This window comes from Dermacentor albipictus, chromosome 1, assembly GCF_038994185.2.
Source record: "Dermacentor albipictus isolate Rhodes 1998 colony chromosome 1, USDA_Dalb.pri_finalv2, whole genome shotgun sequence".
NCBI lineage: Eukaryota > Metazoa > Arthropoda > Arachnida > Ixodida > Ixodidae > Dermacentor > Dermacentor albipictus.
The window spans coordinates 309,056,146-309,071,981 of NC_091821.1; the positions used below are offsets into that span (position 1 = coordinate 309,056,146).

General features: G+C 44.5%; 1 protein-coding gene across 1 annotated transcript in view; it reads right to left on the reverse strand.

The window, feature by feature from the left end:
• TfIIFbeta (transcription factor TFIIFbeta) overlaps nt 1–15,701 on the reverse strand; it is a 29,900-nt gene extending 14,199 nt beyond the window's left edge. Inside the window, exons 1-4 of the mRNA XM_065438699.2 lie at nt 15,487–15,701; nt 15,330–15,403; nt 10,370–10,524; nt 9,764–9,793 (exon numbers count right to left, since the gene is read on the reverse strand). Of these exons, the coding sequence (XP_065294771.1) occupies nt 9,764–9,793; nt 10,370–10,524; nt 15,330–15,403; nt 15,487–15,549 (322 nt within the window). The 5' untranslated portion in view covers nt 15,550–15,701. The remainder of the gene's footprint in view (nt 1–9,763; nt 9,794–10,369; nt 10,525–15,329; nt 15,404–15,486) is intronic.
• Nucleotides 15,702–15,836: the final 135 nt, after the last annotated feature.

The window sequence follows — 15,836 nt, forward strand, 5'->3', positions numbered from 1 at the left end:
AAGATGTTGGCACAGCGCTGTGTTGCTGCTTTCCGCTTATTGTGTACGTGCCGTGCGAAGTGAAGAGTAGTTATCAAATCGCTATGGGGAACCAGTGCTGGATAGGCGACGTGTCGAGAAGAGTGCGTTGCACGCCGCCCTGGCGACGAAACGCGGCATATGCCAGCCGCTCGACCAGACTACACGCTTGCGGCCGTTTCATAGTTCGCACATATGGTTCGCATGTTTCCGTTTTCGCGCAGCTTCAAGTGGACAGTTTTCGTAAAGAAGCTAGCGCCATCAAGTGAAGAAATGACGAAAGAAGGTTTTTAAGCTTTATGTATCTTTCACAGTGTTTCGCAGCGAGCACATGCATTTATTTAACGGTTGCGCCATGTGCCGTTTCCATGCTTGTGTGGCAGCCTGCCTCGCAAATCTAGTAGCTACGGCGCCGGTCTTGTTGCCCCATGGTTTCGGAAGTATTAGCTGGCCTGAAGACATTCCATACTTCTCTGGCTAGACATAAGAAATTCTGACGTTACTTGGCCACAGCAGTCAATGGAGAAGAAAGCTTTATCGCATCAGCTGCCTCGGGCAAGCAAAGGTTTGAGTGCTCCGCTGCTTGATTCGTAACAACCCTGGCTACATTTAGCACTTATTACATAAATTTACCGGATGCATCTCAGTGCCGAGTCCTCATCCGCATGCGCATTTTTAAAAACACATAGGCGGCTTAGTCGCGCGTGCGCCGGCAGTATGTGCACACAACTCGTATTACAAGGCAGCTTCACTGACACATAATTCTTGGCAATGAATGGAAACTATTTACCTTTCGTATCGTTCGCATGGTGTAGTGGCATTGGAAGGAGCTTAGCGGTGGTATTGCGAAGGAAAAATGGTTGGTACACATGCCGGATGGTGCAATACATTTTTGTTCATTTTGTTTCCGACGAAATGCCGACTGCAGATTCTGCTGTTTGGTACTGGCTGCCACGGCTGACCGCCTTCACTATCGAATAAACCAAGCACACACGCGAAATTCGATTTAGAAACCAGCCCGACACCGTTTGACAGGGCGACAAGACGGGAACTTAAGGCCGCCTCCGTTCTTGTTCGTAGTGTTTAGATTGAAAGACGCAGAAGGATACATCCTCCCTCATTCCGACGTAGTTGTGACACTTGTATACGCAACAGTACCGCAGCGTCCTTTTGTTTTCCTTCGACTTTCAGCACACGCAACGCCGCTACCAGCAGCAATTTTCGTCCGCGGGAGCGTCTGCATTGTGCACGTTCGGACCGCCAGGGTAGCGCTGCAGGCGTCGTGAAAACTCCAGCGCTGGTTCCCCATAGGGCCGCAACCTAACTATAGGAGCAGTTTCCGTCGTCCTGACTGCTTAATTTTTAAGTCCAGCTCCATCGGTAGCGGCTGCATGAACTTGACGGGGTCAGGCCTAACCCAAACTTCACTAAACAGGATCAACATTAACTAAACTTCATGTGCACGGCTTGAGAGGACTGAAGCTGGTGCATTTCAACTTTGAAGGCATGTCGACGCATTTTGAGCGCGAATAATTATATTTACAAGTGAATGAGCTGCAGCTATCGCATTGTGGGTTCAACGGCTGATCACTTAGAGTTCGGTCAAGCTATCACGGGCGTCACGCTGACTTTGTCAGTGCTGTCGACAGGAAAGCCCATCGCGCTATATGACAACTCGCACCCGTCGGTTGCGTCGTTGTCGGCCTATTACTATCAAATGGTCTCAATGACACAGTGCTGAATAGTCGGCCAATCGTCGGCATCAGCATCTTGGCAGTCTCGTATAGACCAATTGTTACCATGCCTAAAAACAGTACATGAAGTCAAGCACGTACTGCCACCACCAGCAACAGTGGGCCGATGCTGCAAGAAGACTGCGTCAACGTGTTTTTTGAAGGTTCACGGTGCAGTTGCAGTCTTACGCACGTTTTCAGCACCACACCTACGTCGAGCTACCAGTAGGGTTTCAACGCGGTACATGGCACGAGCGTTTGCAACAGCGCACGTCCAAGAGCTTTTTTTTTTTTTTTCGGGGTACTTTCCCCCAATATCTGGCCGCGCGTCCCTTCCAAAACGTTTCGCGACTAATCCGCTAGGGCAGGGCGCATGCGCCATCGCACTGTGAAAGAGGCGGATTCTGGAGAGGGTGAAGGGCTAAAAAAGAGTGGCAGTAGGGACATTTCCAGGGAGGACAATGAGTTGTATCATGGAGCGAGAAAAACAAAAGCTCGCAGAAAATGCCCACGTGCGCAACCTTGTTATAGTCGCAAGTGGGCTAAATGACATCCTAAACGGGAAAGGGACTGGACTAGCCCAGCGCTTGGCGAAGGGGGTGAACGACTTGCGCGAGCTATCCCGTCAGGTGCAGATCGTGGTGTGCGTGGTGCCGGAGGTGCTTGTACTTGACAGTCACGTGCAAAGAGCTGTAGTGACTGCTAATGAGGCAATATGGAAAATGAGCCGAGAGAAAGGTTTCGAGGTTGTTGAAGTAAACAGGGAAGTGAGAAGTTGTGGTGGTTTTAAACGAGACGGGATCCACTTCAATTGCAGGCTGGCATGAGAAGTGGGCTGGCGACTTGGTGGTCGCACTGTTGCTTGTTTAGGGGGCCCGCGGGCGCTCAGGAGGCCAGAGTAGGTAGTAATGAAGAAGGTCCCCTAGGGGAACCTCAGAAGAGCATCGCCGTCGATAACAGAAAAAGGAGGAAAGTAAGAAAGAGAGCTCGCCGTGCAATAGGCTACATAAACATGCAGGGCAGCAAAAGAAAGGAAGAGTAAGCAGAGATTGAGGAGCAGTTACATAGAGAACAAATAGGGGTGTATGCGGTTACAGAAACGCACCTTAGAGACTCAGAAGAGCCGCCAGTTATTGAGAATTATGTTTGAGAAGGGTGCAACAGAACTAAGTCGAAAAGAAAGGGAGGGGGAGTCGGAATGCTCATCCATCAGGGAGCCAAATGGAAAAGAGTAAATTCAAAATGTCAAGAGCGTCTTTGGTCATCAGGTACAATGAGTGGGAAAGAAACTTGGCTGGGCGTTACGTATTTGTAGACCGGAAATAGTTTCACTGAGAAGAATAAAGAGTTAGTGGAATGCATAAGCGCTGATATTAAGGGTTTTGGGAACGGTGCTGAAATTGTCCTATTAGGTGACATGAATGGCCACATACAGGATTTAGATGGCTATACCGACAACAACGGGAAGTCAATGCTACACCTTTGTGAGCAACATTACCTTGTTATCGTGAACACAGGGCATAAGTGTGAAGGGCAGATCACGTGGGAAGTGGGAAACCGGCAATCGACCATTTATTACTGTCTGATGACAGAAGGAATTCATGATAAGTTGAAAGAAATGGTAATTGATGAGGAAGGGCATTGCAGCATAGGGAGTGACCATAAATGCATCATTTTGAAAATGGGATATGTAGTTGGGAAAGAGAGCAAGCACAAAATTGCCAGTACAAATTTGAACGCTGAACAAATGGCAAATATAGTCACTAGAGCAGAGGAAGAACTTGGCAAATGGGCAAGAGTGGAAATAGGGTGAGCTTCTAAGTGTAATAATGACAGAAATATGGAAAGAGAAACAACATGTTCGTTGGAAAAAAAGAAAGAAACCGAAAAGCTAGTGGAACAGGGAGATATGAGAAGCGATCGGCGAATGACAGAAAGCATCTCGAGAGCACAGGCAGGGAAAGAAGGTGCAGCCGCCGCAGGATGAAGTAACCAGTAAATGAGAAATATACCGGGAGAAAAAGTCTATGGTTCAAGTACTGGTGCAAGCAAAATTAAAAGGTGAAAGTGAACGTTGGTTGTCAGAAATACGTGAGAAAAAGAAGGCCGCACCTGGAATATTTTGGAATCACATAAAACTATTAGGCAGGAAGTCAACAACAATACAACATATCCTGGATGAAGATGAGAACAAACTGGAAGGTTAAGCGGCAATAAATTACATACGAAAAATAACAGCCGAATCTTTCCAAGCCAATGATGAGGTTGTATTCGAAGAAAGAAAGAGCATGAAAGAGACCCAAGTGGAAAAGGAGCTGATGCTGACAAATTTCAACTGGAAGAAAGCGGAAGAGAAAATTCCTAAGCACACAGGCTAGACGAGGTTCGCGTTAGGCTGATTAATGAACTAGGACCAAAAAGTAAGGAAGCTCTGGTGAAAGCAGTGGAAAAAACTTTAAAAGATAGACGAATATCAGACAGTTGGTGACAAAGTAAAATGAATTTAATTTATAAAGGTAAGGGGGAGAAAGATAGAATTCACTTGTATAGACCGTTGACCATTACATCGGTAATATACAGTAAAAGCTCGTTAATTCGAACCGCAAGGGGAAGCCGCTTCAGTTCGAATTAACGAAAGTTCGAACTAACGAAAGTGAAGGAGAGCAACAGTACACTGCGATTTGGAAGCAGTAGGGCATGTCAGAAATTTGGCGTGTCAAAAAGTGATGGCGTGTGCCGCGGGCACACGCCACCTTCAAGTCAAAGCTCTGGTTCCGACTGTGCCACACCACCGATGTCCTCCGAAACGAACGTTAGCACAATGAATCACAACGGCCTATACCTCCTAAGCTGAAAACGGAGGTGCACAACTGATGAAGACTGCCGAGACAAAGACGCTGAACATGTGAAGGTGGCGAAGGCCCTGATTCTTTGGTTCTTGATTGCAAGCGCAGCTGCGACATACTTGATTAGCTGTGTTTTGGCGCTTGCTGTGCCATCTCCACACAACATTAGCAGCTGTACAAGATTTGCAAAGCCTCCGAGATTCGCAACGGGCAACAAGTCTCGGAGGTTACGTAGAACGGAGAGGCGGCAGCCGCCGCTGCTTTCTGGCGGACCCCACGTCGGTTAGATTTTTTTCCGATTTTGCCTTCTCTCGCCATTCTCTCCGTTTCGGAGGCAATACAGCCTTGTGTGTAGGCAGTAAGCGCGTTTCTCTGGCCGTGTGCCAGGCGAGCGTAGTTCGAATTATCCGTGAGGGAACCTTCTCGCGTTCGAATTAACGGACTTTTTTATACATAGACTTCTGTGGAGCTTGGCCGGACCAAATCGTACAGTTCGAATTATCCATAAATTCGAATTATTGAAGTTCGAATTAACGAGCTTTCACTGTACAGGGTAGCAACACAGGCAATCAAATTAAAGCTTCAAGCATGGGCAGAGAATAATGGCATTTTGGGAGAACTTCAGTATGGCTTCAGAATAGTTAGGCGTTTAGATGATAACTTATTTGTTCTTACTCAGTGTATTGAAATATCAAAAGTAGAAAGCAGACCGTTACATGTGGCCTTTTTAGACAATACAGGAGCCTATGACAACGTAGACAGCAACATTTTGTGGGATATTCTGAAAGGGGAAGGCTTAGGTGATGATCGCCTACAGCTTTTAAGAGAGATTTAACTAGAAAATACTGTTTGCGTTGAATGGGAAGGGATGAGGAGCGCGGAGAAAGTTCATATCAACAAGGGACTGAGGCAGGGGTGCCCTTTATCCCCACTGCTGTTTATGATGTACATGGTGAGGATGGAGAGGGCGCTAGAAGGAAGTAATATCGGGTTTAATCTCTCATACAAACAGGCAGGTACAGTAATAGAGCAGCACCTCCCAGGTTTATTTTATGCGGACGACATTGTGTTGAGAGCTAACAAGCAAAGTGATTTGCAACGTCTGCAACGTTTGCAAATCAGGGGTACAATCAGGACTCAATGGGTACCAAAGGTCAGTGGGTCACCTCGTATTGGGCGCTCACGGGAAGACTACAAATGAAGTTGAGCAGGGTGATATGGGCTGGACTAGTTTCGAAGTGAGGGAAGCTTGCAGTAAAATTGAGTATGAAGAACGGCTGAGGAAAATGGAAGAAAGTAAATGGGCTGGGAGTGCTTAGGTATCTGTACAGGAAAAACATTGATTCACAGTGGAGGAAAAGGACTAGGAAGCTTACTAGCAAGTATGCGGCTTGCAGGGTGGGCAACACAGCAACAAGGAACGTCAAGCGGAAAGTCAGAGAGGCCGAAATAATCTCATGGGTGGTGGCAATGGAAAAGAAACCTGCCATGAGTAACTACTTAAGAGGAAAAAAAAAGAACTCAGGAAAGAAACAATTTATGATAACTCAAAGGTAAGCTCATTACTTTTCGAAGCGAGATCGGGATGCCTTAGAACACGAACACACACCTATAAAGCAAGATATAAGATGGAAGAAGAAACGTGCTTGCTGCGGTAAAGCTAGGGAGACTATGGAGCATGTTTTATTGGAATGTGAAGATGTCTACCCAGCGGTCGATTTAGGTGCCACTGGCCTCCTTGAAGCACTTGGGTTCAGCAAGAGCAGTGGAAAAGTAAACATGTCCGCAATAGGCATTAGTAAGAGGCAATTGGAGGATTGGTGGAAGAAAAGTAGGGGAACGACAAAAAACGGAGACATACAAACGCACAGTTCAACACAGGGGATCAGAAAATTTGGGTGATGTAGTTCATAGTGTTTCTTTTTTTTCTTTTTTTATTGTTTAACCTAGGTAGGACATTAGGCAGTATAATAGCAAGAACTTGGTGGCATAACCCACCGCCCCGTTCCAATGTGGACGCTCGTAACATCCATCCACCATCCATCCATGAGCCGATGGCATGGCAGGTGATTGGAAGGAGCCACATTTCAGCGGCATTCCAAAGAGGAGTTTACAAAGTGACCTTAGTTATAGTAATGTTGGCTGTGATGACATCAGCTGAAAGGCATGCACGCATGCGCGATTTTGGAGAAATGGAAAACCAGCAACTGGGGTGCCGGTATTGGGTCGAAATGGCAGCCAGCACAATAAGTAAAAAGACCGGCCAGGTGGCAACCCTAGTAACAGTGCAAGTGAGGCATAAATAGAGATGAGAGGAGAACTGGTAGAGGGTGCAGGCACATGTGCTGTGGCTTGTTTTGGTTCTATACTTTGCTTTCTCATGGTGGTTAAATTGTGGCTTTTTTTCTGGAATAAACAATATTCTGAAGCCATCACTAGTTCAGTTCTCCTCTTGTTTCTGTTAGAGCCTTACTAGCACTGTCGGGCCAACCATGCATTATTTTGAACACTTGAGGTTTCTTGACATCCACCTGCAGCGCAGAATAGGAATGTTCTTGTATTTCGCCCCTATTGAAATACGGCCGCCAATTCCAAACATGAAACCCATGATCTCGTGCTTAGCAGCGCAGCACCACGGCCACAGAAACACCATGGTGGATGGGCTTATCATGTGATCTAAAACTGGTACAGCGCAACATAGAAAGGAAGAAACAAGCCGAGCCGGCCAGATGAAGGAACAGAGTGCTGACTTCCAACTGGTTTATTGGCAAGTTGCACAAAATATATAGCTACAAGAAAGCATCAGGACATGTCGTCACAACACTTCACAAAACGTCATACCGATACAAGGCTACACCATCATGAGTTACAGAACGTGCAATTCTGTCATGCACGGTTAAACGGGTCAAGAAATCTTACTTCCCTTGAAGATACGCACAAAGATGGCATGCTAACACATGTGCTGCCAGCCCTTGCTATGAGATCAGCTTCAATAATCTCCCGCGTAAGTCGTGATCGGTGCTTTTTTAGCACCTTACACCGATAAAAATTTGGCTTACATCCACAGTCGCGAGAGTGAATTCTAAAGTGTCCCTGTATAGCTTAGGTTTACAAGCTTTTTCAGTAGACGTAAAAGATTTATATTATTCTTTACCGCACGACAAGTTGTTGCAGTGTGTTGAGGACACCAACGATTCTTTCGCTGCGATAGCTTTCCAAAATCGCACTGGTGTTCGTAACAGCCGCTTCACTGAACTTTTATCATTTTACCTAAAGTCGACTTTTGTATCTTTTAATAACTGGACCTACATTCAAAACAGTGGTGTGTGCAATGGCTCATGCCTGGCCCCGATGCTAAGTAACATCTACCTTGCTCATGATGACCAGCTGCTATTGAGCATGCTAAATAAACGAAGTGTCGTCAAAGTATGCCATTTCGTAGATGATTGTTTGGTCCTTGTAGATTGCGACAACGCTGCTTTCCAGCTCACATCAGACGAAATCGTGAGAACCTTTAACATTCATCCGCTTGTGTTCATTCATGAGATGCCTACTGACAACAGCTTACCATTTTTAGACCTCAATTTACTCCTTTCACATGAACATGTATGCTGGATGTACGAACCAAGAAGCGGGAAACCTATTTTATGAATTGACTCTGCCCATTCTAAACTGGTTTAGCGAAGTATCACTAATCTTTGTCTTACTATTGCCCTCAGGAAATCCTGTCATCATGCCGTGCAACGCAGTTTTGCAGGTCAACTTGATCGACTTTTGACTGCCGGGTAACCTGCCACACACTACTGTTGGCCATAGCTGAAAAGCTATTAAAGCAGCTAAGGAAGAACAGTGACACGGAAGCCCAAAAAAGAAATAATGAACGAAAGAGGCCAGTAGTCATACCACATTTTCATAACGTCTCTCACAGATCAAAAAAGATTGGCTGCAAGGATAACGTGGAAGTAGTGTTTTCCGCACCTGATATGCTACGCAGGCTCTGTGTGGTCGTGAATCCACTCCATCCACGCACTACTGTCTGTTCGACCATGCATAAGAAGCGTTTTCGGTCTTGCATTGTTAGGGTTGTTTATTCAATTCCACTATCATGTGGGAAGAGATATATAGGCCAAACTGGTTGCTGCCTTAATGAAAGGCTAAAACAACATGATTACAGTATGCGCCAAGCTATACAGGGACACTGAGAATTCACTGTTGCGACTGTGGATGTAAGTTAAATTTTTATCGGTGTCAATTGTTAAAAAAGCACCGATCACAACTTAGGCGGAAGATTACTGAAGCTGATCTCATAGCAAGGGCTGGCAGCACATTTGTCAGCATGCCATCGTTGTGCCTATTTTCACAGGGAGTAAGATTTCTTGATCAGTTTAACCATGCATGACAGAATCACGCGTTCTGTGACTCATGATGGTGTAGCCTTCTATCGGTGTGACGCTTTGTGAAGTGTTGTGACGACATGTCCTGATGCTTTCTTGTAGCGATATATTTCGTGCAACTTGCCAATAAACCAGTTAGAAGTCAGCACCCTGTTCCTTCATCTGACCAGCTCGGCTTGTTTCTTCCTTTCTATGTTGCTCTGTACCAGTTTTAGAACGCAATACCAACTCGCCCATCCTCAACCCTAGTGAACTTATCATGTGACACACATTGCACGGAAGTGACATCACAATGCCAACTTGATGTGCAAGTGCTTAATATCATTTATTGGTTATGTACCTATAGCGCCTATTAGAGTAGGATGGTTAGAGACGGGGAAGAGGGCATTGTTACATTAATACAAAACTGTTGCGAGTCTATATTAACTTTTCCGACTACGGTTTCAAGGCGCTGCACATAAAAGCTTAACTAGTCAAACTTAAGTTTGCTTCCTGTGGCACCTTGTAACAATTCATGCTCAGTGGTTACACTGTCTGACGACATACAAAAAAATTATAATACATTGTACATTATTTTTTATATTGTTATACAACAATATAAGTTAATAGAGTTATTACAAAGCACATGCAGCTGACTTATGAAATGTGCAATAGACAGAACCATGCTTACTAAACTGAAATATACAAAAAGCTACAAAACATTTAGGTAAACTACAGAAGTTATCTGGCACCGAAAGCTGAGGTTGTAACAGCTAGAATTGTAGATACTTACGAGAGGAATGCTCTGTACCATCTTCTACCACTGTAACAAAAAGTAAAATTTTCGCTTTTTTATGTGGTCTTTCGACAGCCAATAGAGTAACACACACATTGTGAGCATTTGATCTGACCACCAGAAAAAAAGATGAGAAAGGAGTGCACATACCATGAATGTGTATGACTAGATATCAATACAATACAGGTGCTTATCAAAATCAAGGGCTATATTGTCTCTTGATCCAATTCAAAGGTACTTCTTTTTTGTGAAATGTGGTGCAACACTTCAAATGGGCAATACGCATTCAACCCTCTGGCTAAATCAATCCATGCAGACCATAAGTGATCTCCCAAAAGTGACTTATATAGAATAAAGTACCTTATATGTTTAGTTATGGAAAATTCATCTTTTTACATGAGCATCTTTCCGAAAGGACAGCCAAGTCATAGAGGGCTTAGCAAAGGTGACAAAACTGTTTATTTTCCTTGTTTTTGGAATGGTTAACTTGTCAGCTGCCCTTCAAGTTTACGTTTGTCGCTTAACATCAACTGATAGAAATACAACTCATGTGTTTATCAAAATTGTTGCTTATTCACAGAGACTTCGATGCTTAAAACAAACCTTTGTTCTGTGAGAAAACGGCCAAGTTCTGGTTGGCTATGTTGGAGATGACAAAACGGTGTTCTTTTGGTATGGCTGACTTGTCAGCTGGGTCTTTCATGTTGACACATTCATCACTCAGTGTAAACCGTATATCGGATTTGCCATTCACTCCCCTGAAAACGAAAACAAATTTAAAATTTTCATATATACACATACATTTTCATATCAGTAAAGCATATCCCCATATCAAAGTGTGAAAAAAATATGTAGATACCACGCATTCTGGGAATTGGTTAAAGCTTTCATTGGTGTTAGTGAAGAACGCTGTTCTTGCTCAGTGACCAATTACTGGAAGTATAGAGCACACAACCAAGCTGGACACATTTTCACCAGAAAATGACCTGCTCAACATAAACTTGTGACATATGACCATGTGGATCTCACAAATAACCACCAAGAAATGATCATGATTGCATGACGGCGAAGAAAGGACAGTGGTGGCATAGCAACACTGGAATGACAACACAATGACAGCAATGGAACAACAACAGCTTGACAACAACATAATAAAGTTTTAGCTTGTCCAGTGCTCAGTACTCCAGTTAACGCAGGCGGACTGGGTGTTTCACTGGAGGGGCGTAGGCGCAAATGGGAGCGGCTGTAGGAGTGCAGCCACCCTGGAGGCGCAGAGCTCAACCAGACAAACACAGAGTTAATATTGCAGTAGCCAAGTTTATTTTTTTTTGTTGCTGGACTAAATTTTCGCAGAGCCGTAATAGTGTCGCGATTTGCCTCTGCCAAAAATTTTGTCCGGCAACGAAAAAGAATATACTTGGTTGATGCAATGTCAGCTCTGTGTTCGTGTGGTTCAGCTCTGCCCTACGAGGTGACAGCACCTTGTGGGGTAGACGTTTTACATTTGACGTTTGCACCTCCTGCCCATACGGTAAAACGCAGTCTGCCTGTGTTTACCAGAACGCCAGACATGCTAAAAAAAAATTTAATGGTGGTAATGGAATGAACAAAGTGGCACAATGACAACTGTATGACCACAACGAAATGACACGGCTATTCAGAAGAAAATTCAGTTTTGTTCAGCATATTAAGGCATCTTTCACGCGTACACATCACTTTGACGTGGTGAGTTATTGCGGTTTTTTGATGTCACGCAACGGGCAGGTGAAGTGGGTGCAGCCCGAAAACTTTTGACTAATTGCAGTGGGCTAACGGCGAAAAGGCGCCAAATCAGAAATGACTATTTTTCTTTTGTTCGGTCAAATCATGCATAATCAGTGTGTACACATCATATGAGATGGGGAGCTATCGCGGTTTTCGCGACATCGAGTGACAGACAAGTGAAGTGGGGGTGGCCTAAAAGAGTTCTTGACCAATAGCAGAGGGCCGATTGCAGAAATGGAATAGAAAAGTTTGGAATAGTTTTACGTTATAGCACCCTGGCAGCGGTCAACGAAGTTGGCTAGGCAGTATGAAAAATATGTCGTCCCATAGAGTATCACGGGTCTCACTCATTTTGTGCTTTATTTTGAGTTCTGTGCATAGTTCTCGCACTGCAAAAGTGTTCAACGTGTACATAGGGCATTGTGCGCTACCAAATGCAGCACAGGTCATGGAGTGCGGGCGCTTTTTGTCCGACAAACGGTGCTGAAGGCGGGCGGACCTGATGAGTTGGTAGCAAACTCTAGAATAACACACCAGACTATGCAGAGCAGCGCACCGCCCCCAAGCACTGTCGCCCCTGTTGTTGATGCATGGCGAGTTGTCATGAGGGTCATGGGCCTGACACGCTGGAATTTTCAACATACTGTGTGACGACTTGGTGGAGTGCGACAAACTTGACTGGGTAGTATACAAGTCGCAGCTTCAGGCATTAAGTAACACTGTCACTGGGCTGTATACAGCCGGTCTCGCTTGCTGTGTGTGTGTGTGTGTACGCGTGTGTGTGTTTGTGTGTGCGTGCGCGTGTGTGTTCAGGGTTTATTTCCTGTTTTATTTTGGTGTTCAGCTATCGGAAAAGGCACTTGCATTCACTGAGTAGACTGTGGATCATCTTGAGAGTGCACCCTATTTTAGCTTAATCATCAAAAATGCAGTAGTCTCTAAAGGTGCATGCGGATTTCTTTTTATTAGAAAACTGACATGCACAGGAATTTACAGAACCTAAAGCAATTTCTTATGGTGAAGCGGCCCACCTACAAAGTTCATATAGAGTGGTTGAAACTGTTTCAGAACGCACTGCTGAAAGAACAAGCGAAAGAAAATTGATCGACTGATGTGGCAGTCAGTTGTAGCAATAAGATAGGAAACCATATATAAAAAGTGGTGTTTAAACAGTTACATTATATGTTACTGTAAAGAAATGAATGACAAGAAACAAAACTGTTGCTGCATCATCGTTCATAAAAAAAAAAAGGTATCTGCACGTCAGCGGTAAGGCTAGACATTCAATTCTAGTATTTACTGATTGCCATGTCTGGAAATCAGCATTTGCGGCATAAACATGCATGTGGCCGGCAGTCTCAGCGTCAACACATACCAGAGCCACTCAACCTGAGTTACAGGGCTAATGCCAGCAGATTATTAGTTTCATTAGTTAACTAATTCATTGTTATTGGGCAATTGTTCTGAGTTGATGCTCGTGCTTAAGTGAATAGACATATGCTGCAGCGGTCTGTCGCTGCAACTTGGCATCGCACGACTTGAGCAGCAGACGCATGATAACGGCAGCGCACCAAAATGGCGTCTGCGACTTCTCGCGCGCAGTGCATGCATTTGGTACTGTGCTTTGCTTCTTTGGTGACAGAGGACATGCTACAAAGCCTCCCGGGCAGAAAATTCTCCAAAATTCCCACCGCGGCGCAGCTGACACGAGCATATATACAGTGGAGCCACACTTTCACGAGCAGAGCATCGTGTTTTGTGCTACCCGAAACCTGAGAGCGTGGCATAGAGGGCTCTGTTGATGGATGGATGGATGGAAGGTAGGAGCATCCCCTTTGAAACGGGGTGATGGCAGTTGCCACCATGCTCAGCTTATTATTTTTGTTTAACTGTGTTGTAAGTTATTAAAATTCACCATTTTCCTTATATACGTCTTCCTACACTTTTAACCTTATGTCACCTCTCTGCTTTTGAGCCACCAATCCTCCAATTGCCTTTTGCTAATTTCTGCCACATATTTATTTACATGACTATTGTTATCTCCGAACCCTAGGGCTTCAGGAAGCGTGACTGTGCCCGCATCGACATTAGGATGGATACCATCACATTTTAGTATGAGGTGTTCTATTGTTCCTACAGATTTACGACACACAGTACATCTGTCTTCTTCTTTGTTAAATTTCTTTTTATAGCTGCGCGTTCTAAGACTTCCTGACCTAGCTTCAAAGAGTAGGGCACTGCCTCTTGAGTTATCATAAAATGCTTCCTTCCTGATCTGCTGTTTCCAGTATCGATACAGTTCAACACTATGCTTCTTTTCCATTGAATTTATTCAATTTTTACCTTCCGTGTCTTTAACCTGTCGTTTAATGCTCTGTTTTTCTCCGTCCTCGTGTCTGGCATACTTACTGGTTAGCTTCCTAGTTCTTTTCCGCCATTGTGAGTCAACAATCTTTCTGTATAGGTATTTAAATACCTTAGCTGCCCACCTGTTATCATCCAATTTCCTCAGGCGTTTTTCGTATAGGATTTTTGCTCTGAGCTTCCCGTGCTTCGAACGATGCCCAGCCCATATCCCCATGTACTGCTTCGTTTGTGGTTTTCCCGTGGGCACCTAGTGCTAATCTTCCAAGAGCTCTCTCACTGACTTCTAGTCTCGACTGAACTTCTGCCCTTAAGCACAAGACCGTATTCCCGAAAGTAAGCGCCGGTACTATTACTCCCTTCCAAATACCTCTCAGTACCTCATACCTGTTGTACCCCCACAATGCCCTATGTTTCATTATCCCAGCATCTCTTCGCCCTTTTGCTATGAAAGACTGTTCGTGCTTTTCCGTGTACATCTGCCCTTTTTATCCATACCCCGAAATATTTGTATTCGGTCCCTCTGGTTATTTCATGGCCTTGTATTGTAAGCTCCTGATTAGTTGTATCGTTGAAAAACATCCCACCGGACTTAGCTGCACTAAAACTGTAACCTAAACTGTCTCCTTCGTCTCCATAGTAATTAACCAGAGTTTGCAAATCTTCCTGGGTATTTGCGAACAGTACAATATCGTCCGCATATATTAAACCCCGTAGTCGTTGCTCAACAACCTTTCCGCCTAATCTGTACGACATATTATACCCTAGATTGCTTCCTTGTAGCCTTAAAAAAGTTAAATTATGGGATTTCACGTGCCAAAACAACTTCCTGATTAGGAGGCACGCCGTAGTGGAGGACTCCGGAAATTTCGACCATGTGGGGTTCTTTAACGTGCACCTAAATCTAAGCACACGGGTGTTTTCGCATTTCGCCCCCATCGAAATGCGGCCGCCGTGGCCGTCCTTGTAGCCTTCTTTCCATACTTATCATATAAAGCATGAACAACAGCGGTGATAGAGGACAACCTTGCGAATCCTTTCTGAACATGATAATACTGTTTTTTTTCACACAGTTATTCTATTAGCAATGAAACACGTTAACAATTCTAATAATACATGCGTATGTGTGTGCACATGTGTGTGGTCGAACAAGGTCACTGGAGTCAATGCTTCGACATGTAGTCTTTGTCAGGGATGTATCCAGCCTTAAGCATCCTTCGCCCGAGCACTGTTGATACCTTGTTTGGAAAGATGCGACAAGGTGTGACCAATGACGTCTCGAAGGGAATCGCGGCAATACAATGTTAGTTCAAATGCTAGACATATCGCGCAGCGATTGTGGTGAGAATGTTTGCATAGCTTTACTTTACCAGCGCAATTTTGACCAAGTGAACTTTCGCAAAGCCCTTGACTAGGCGCACGCGCATTGACTTACTTCGCGATTCTCAGTCGCCCAGCCTCCGACATGGGTGGCGCTTTGCTCCATCTAGAAGCGATGTATTTCGGCACCTAACATACAAGAGAAGGAATAGAAAATAAGAAACAGAATCAGACAAATTTTAATCTGGTGAGGAACGCGTAAACCAACATACCTTTACGAGCCATACGCCACGGGCTGCGTTGGTACAGTCAACGTCTCTCTCTTGATCACCCATATTAGAAGAGTGAGCGACTTGTGTTCTGCAGAATGGTGTAAATACTTTCAATCATCGATCAACATCAACACTCAAGCGTAACCGTTTAACAAGGAACTAGCATGAGCGTAGTCTCTGCGCTGCGAGTTTTCACGGCTTGAGCGCATCCATCTTTGAAATCTGCGCCACCTGACAATTACAGCTGAGAACTAAAAACAGTCAGAACCATCAAAACCATAAGATAGAGACCAGAACCAATTAACGTTTTTCTAAAGCTTAATAAATACTTTATTGAGTTGCACACTAAA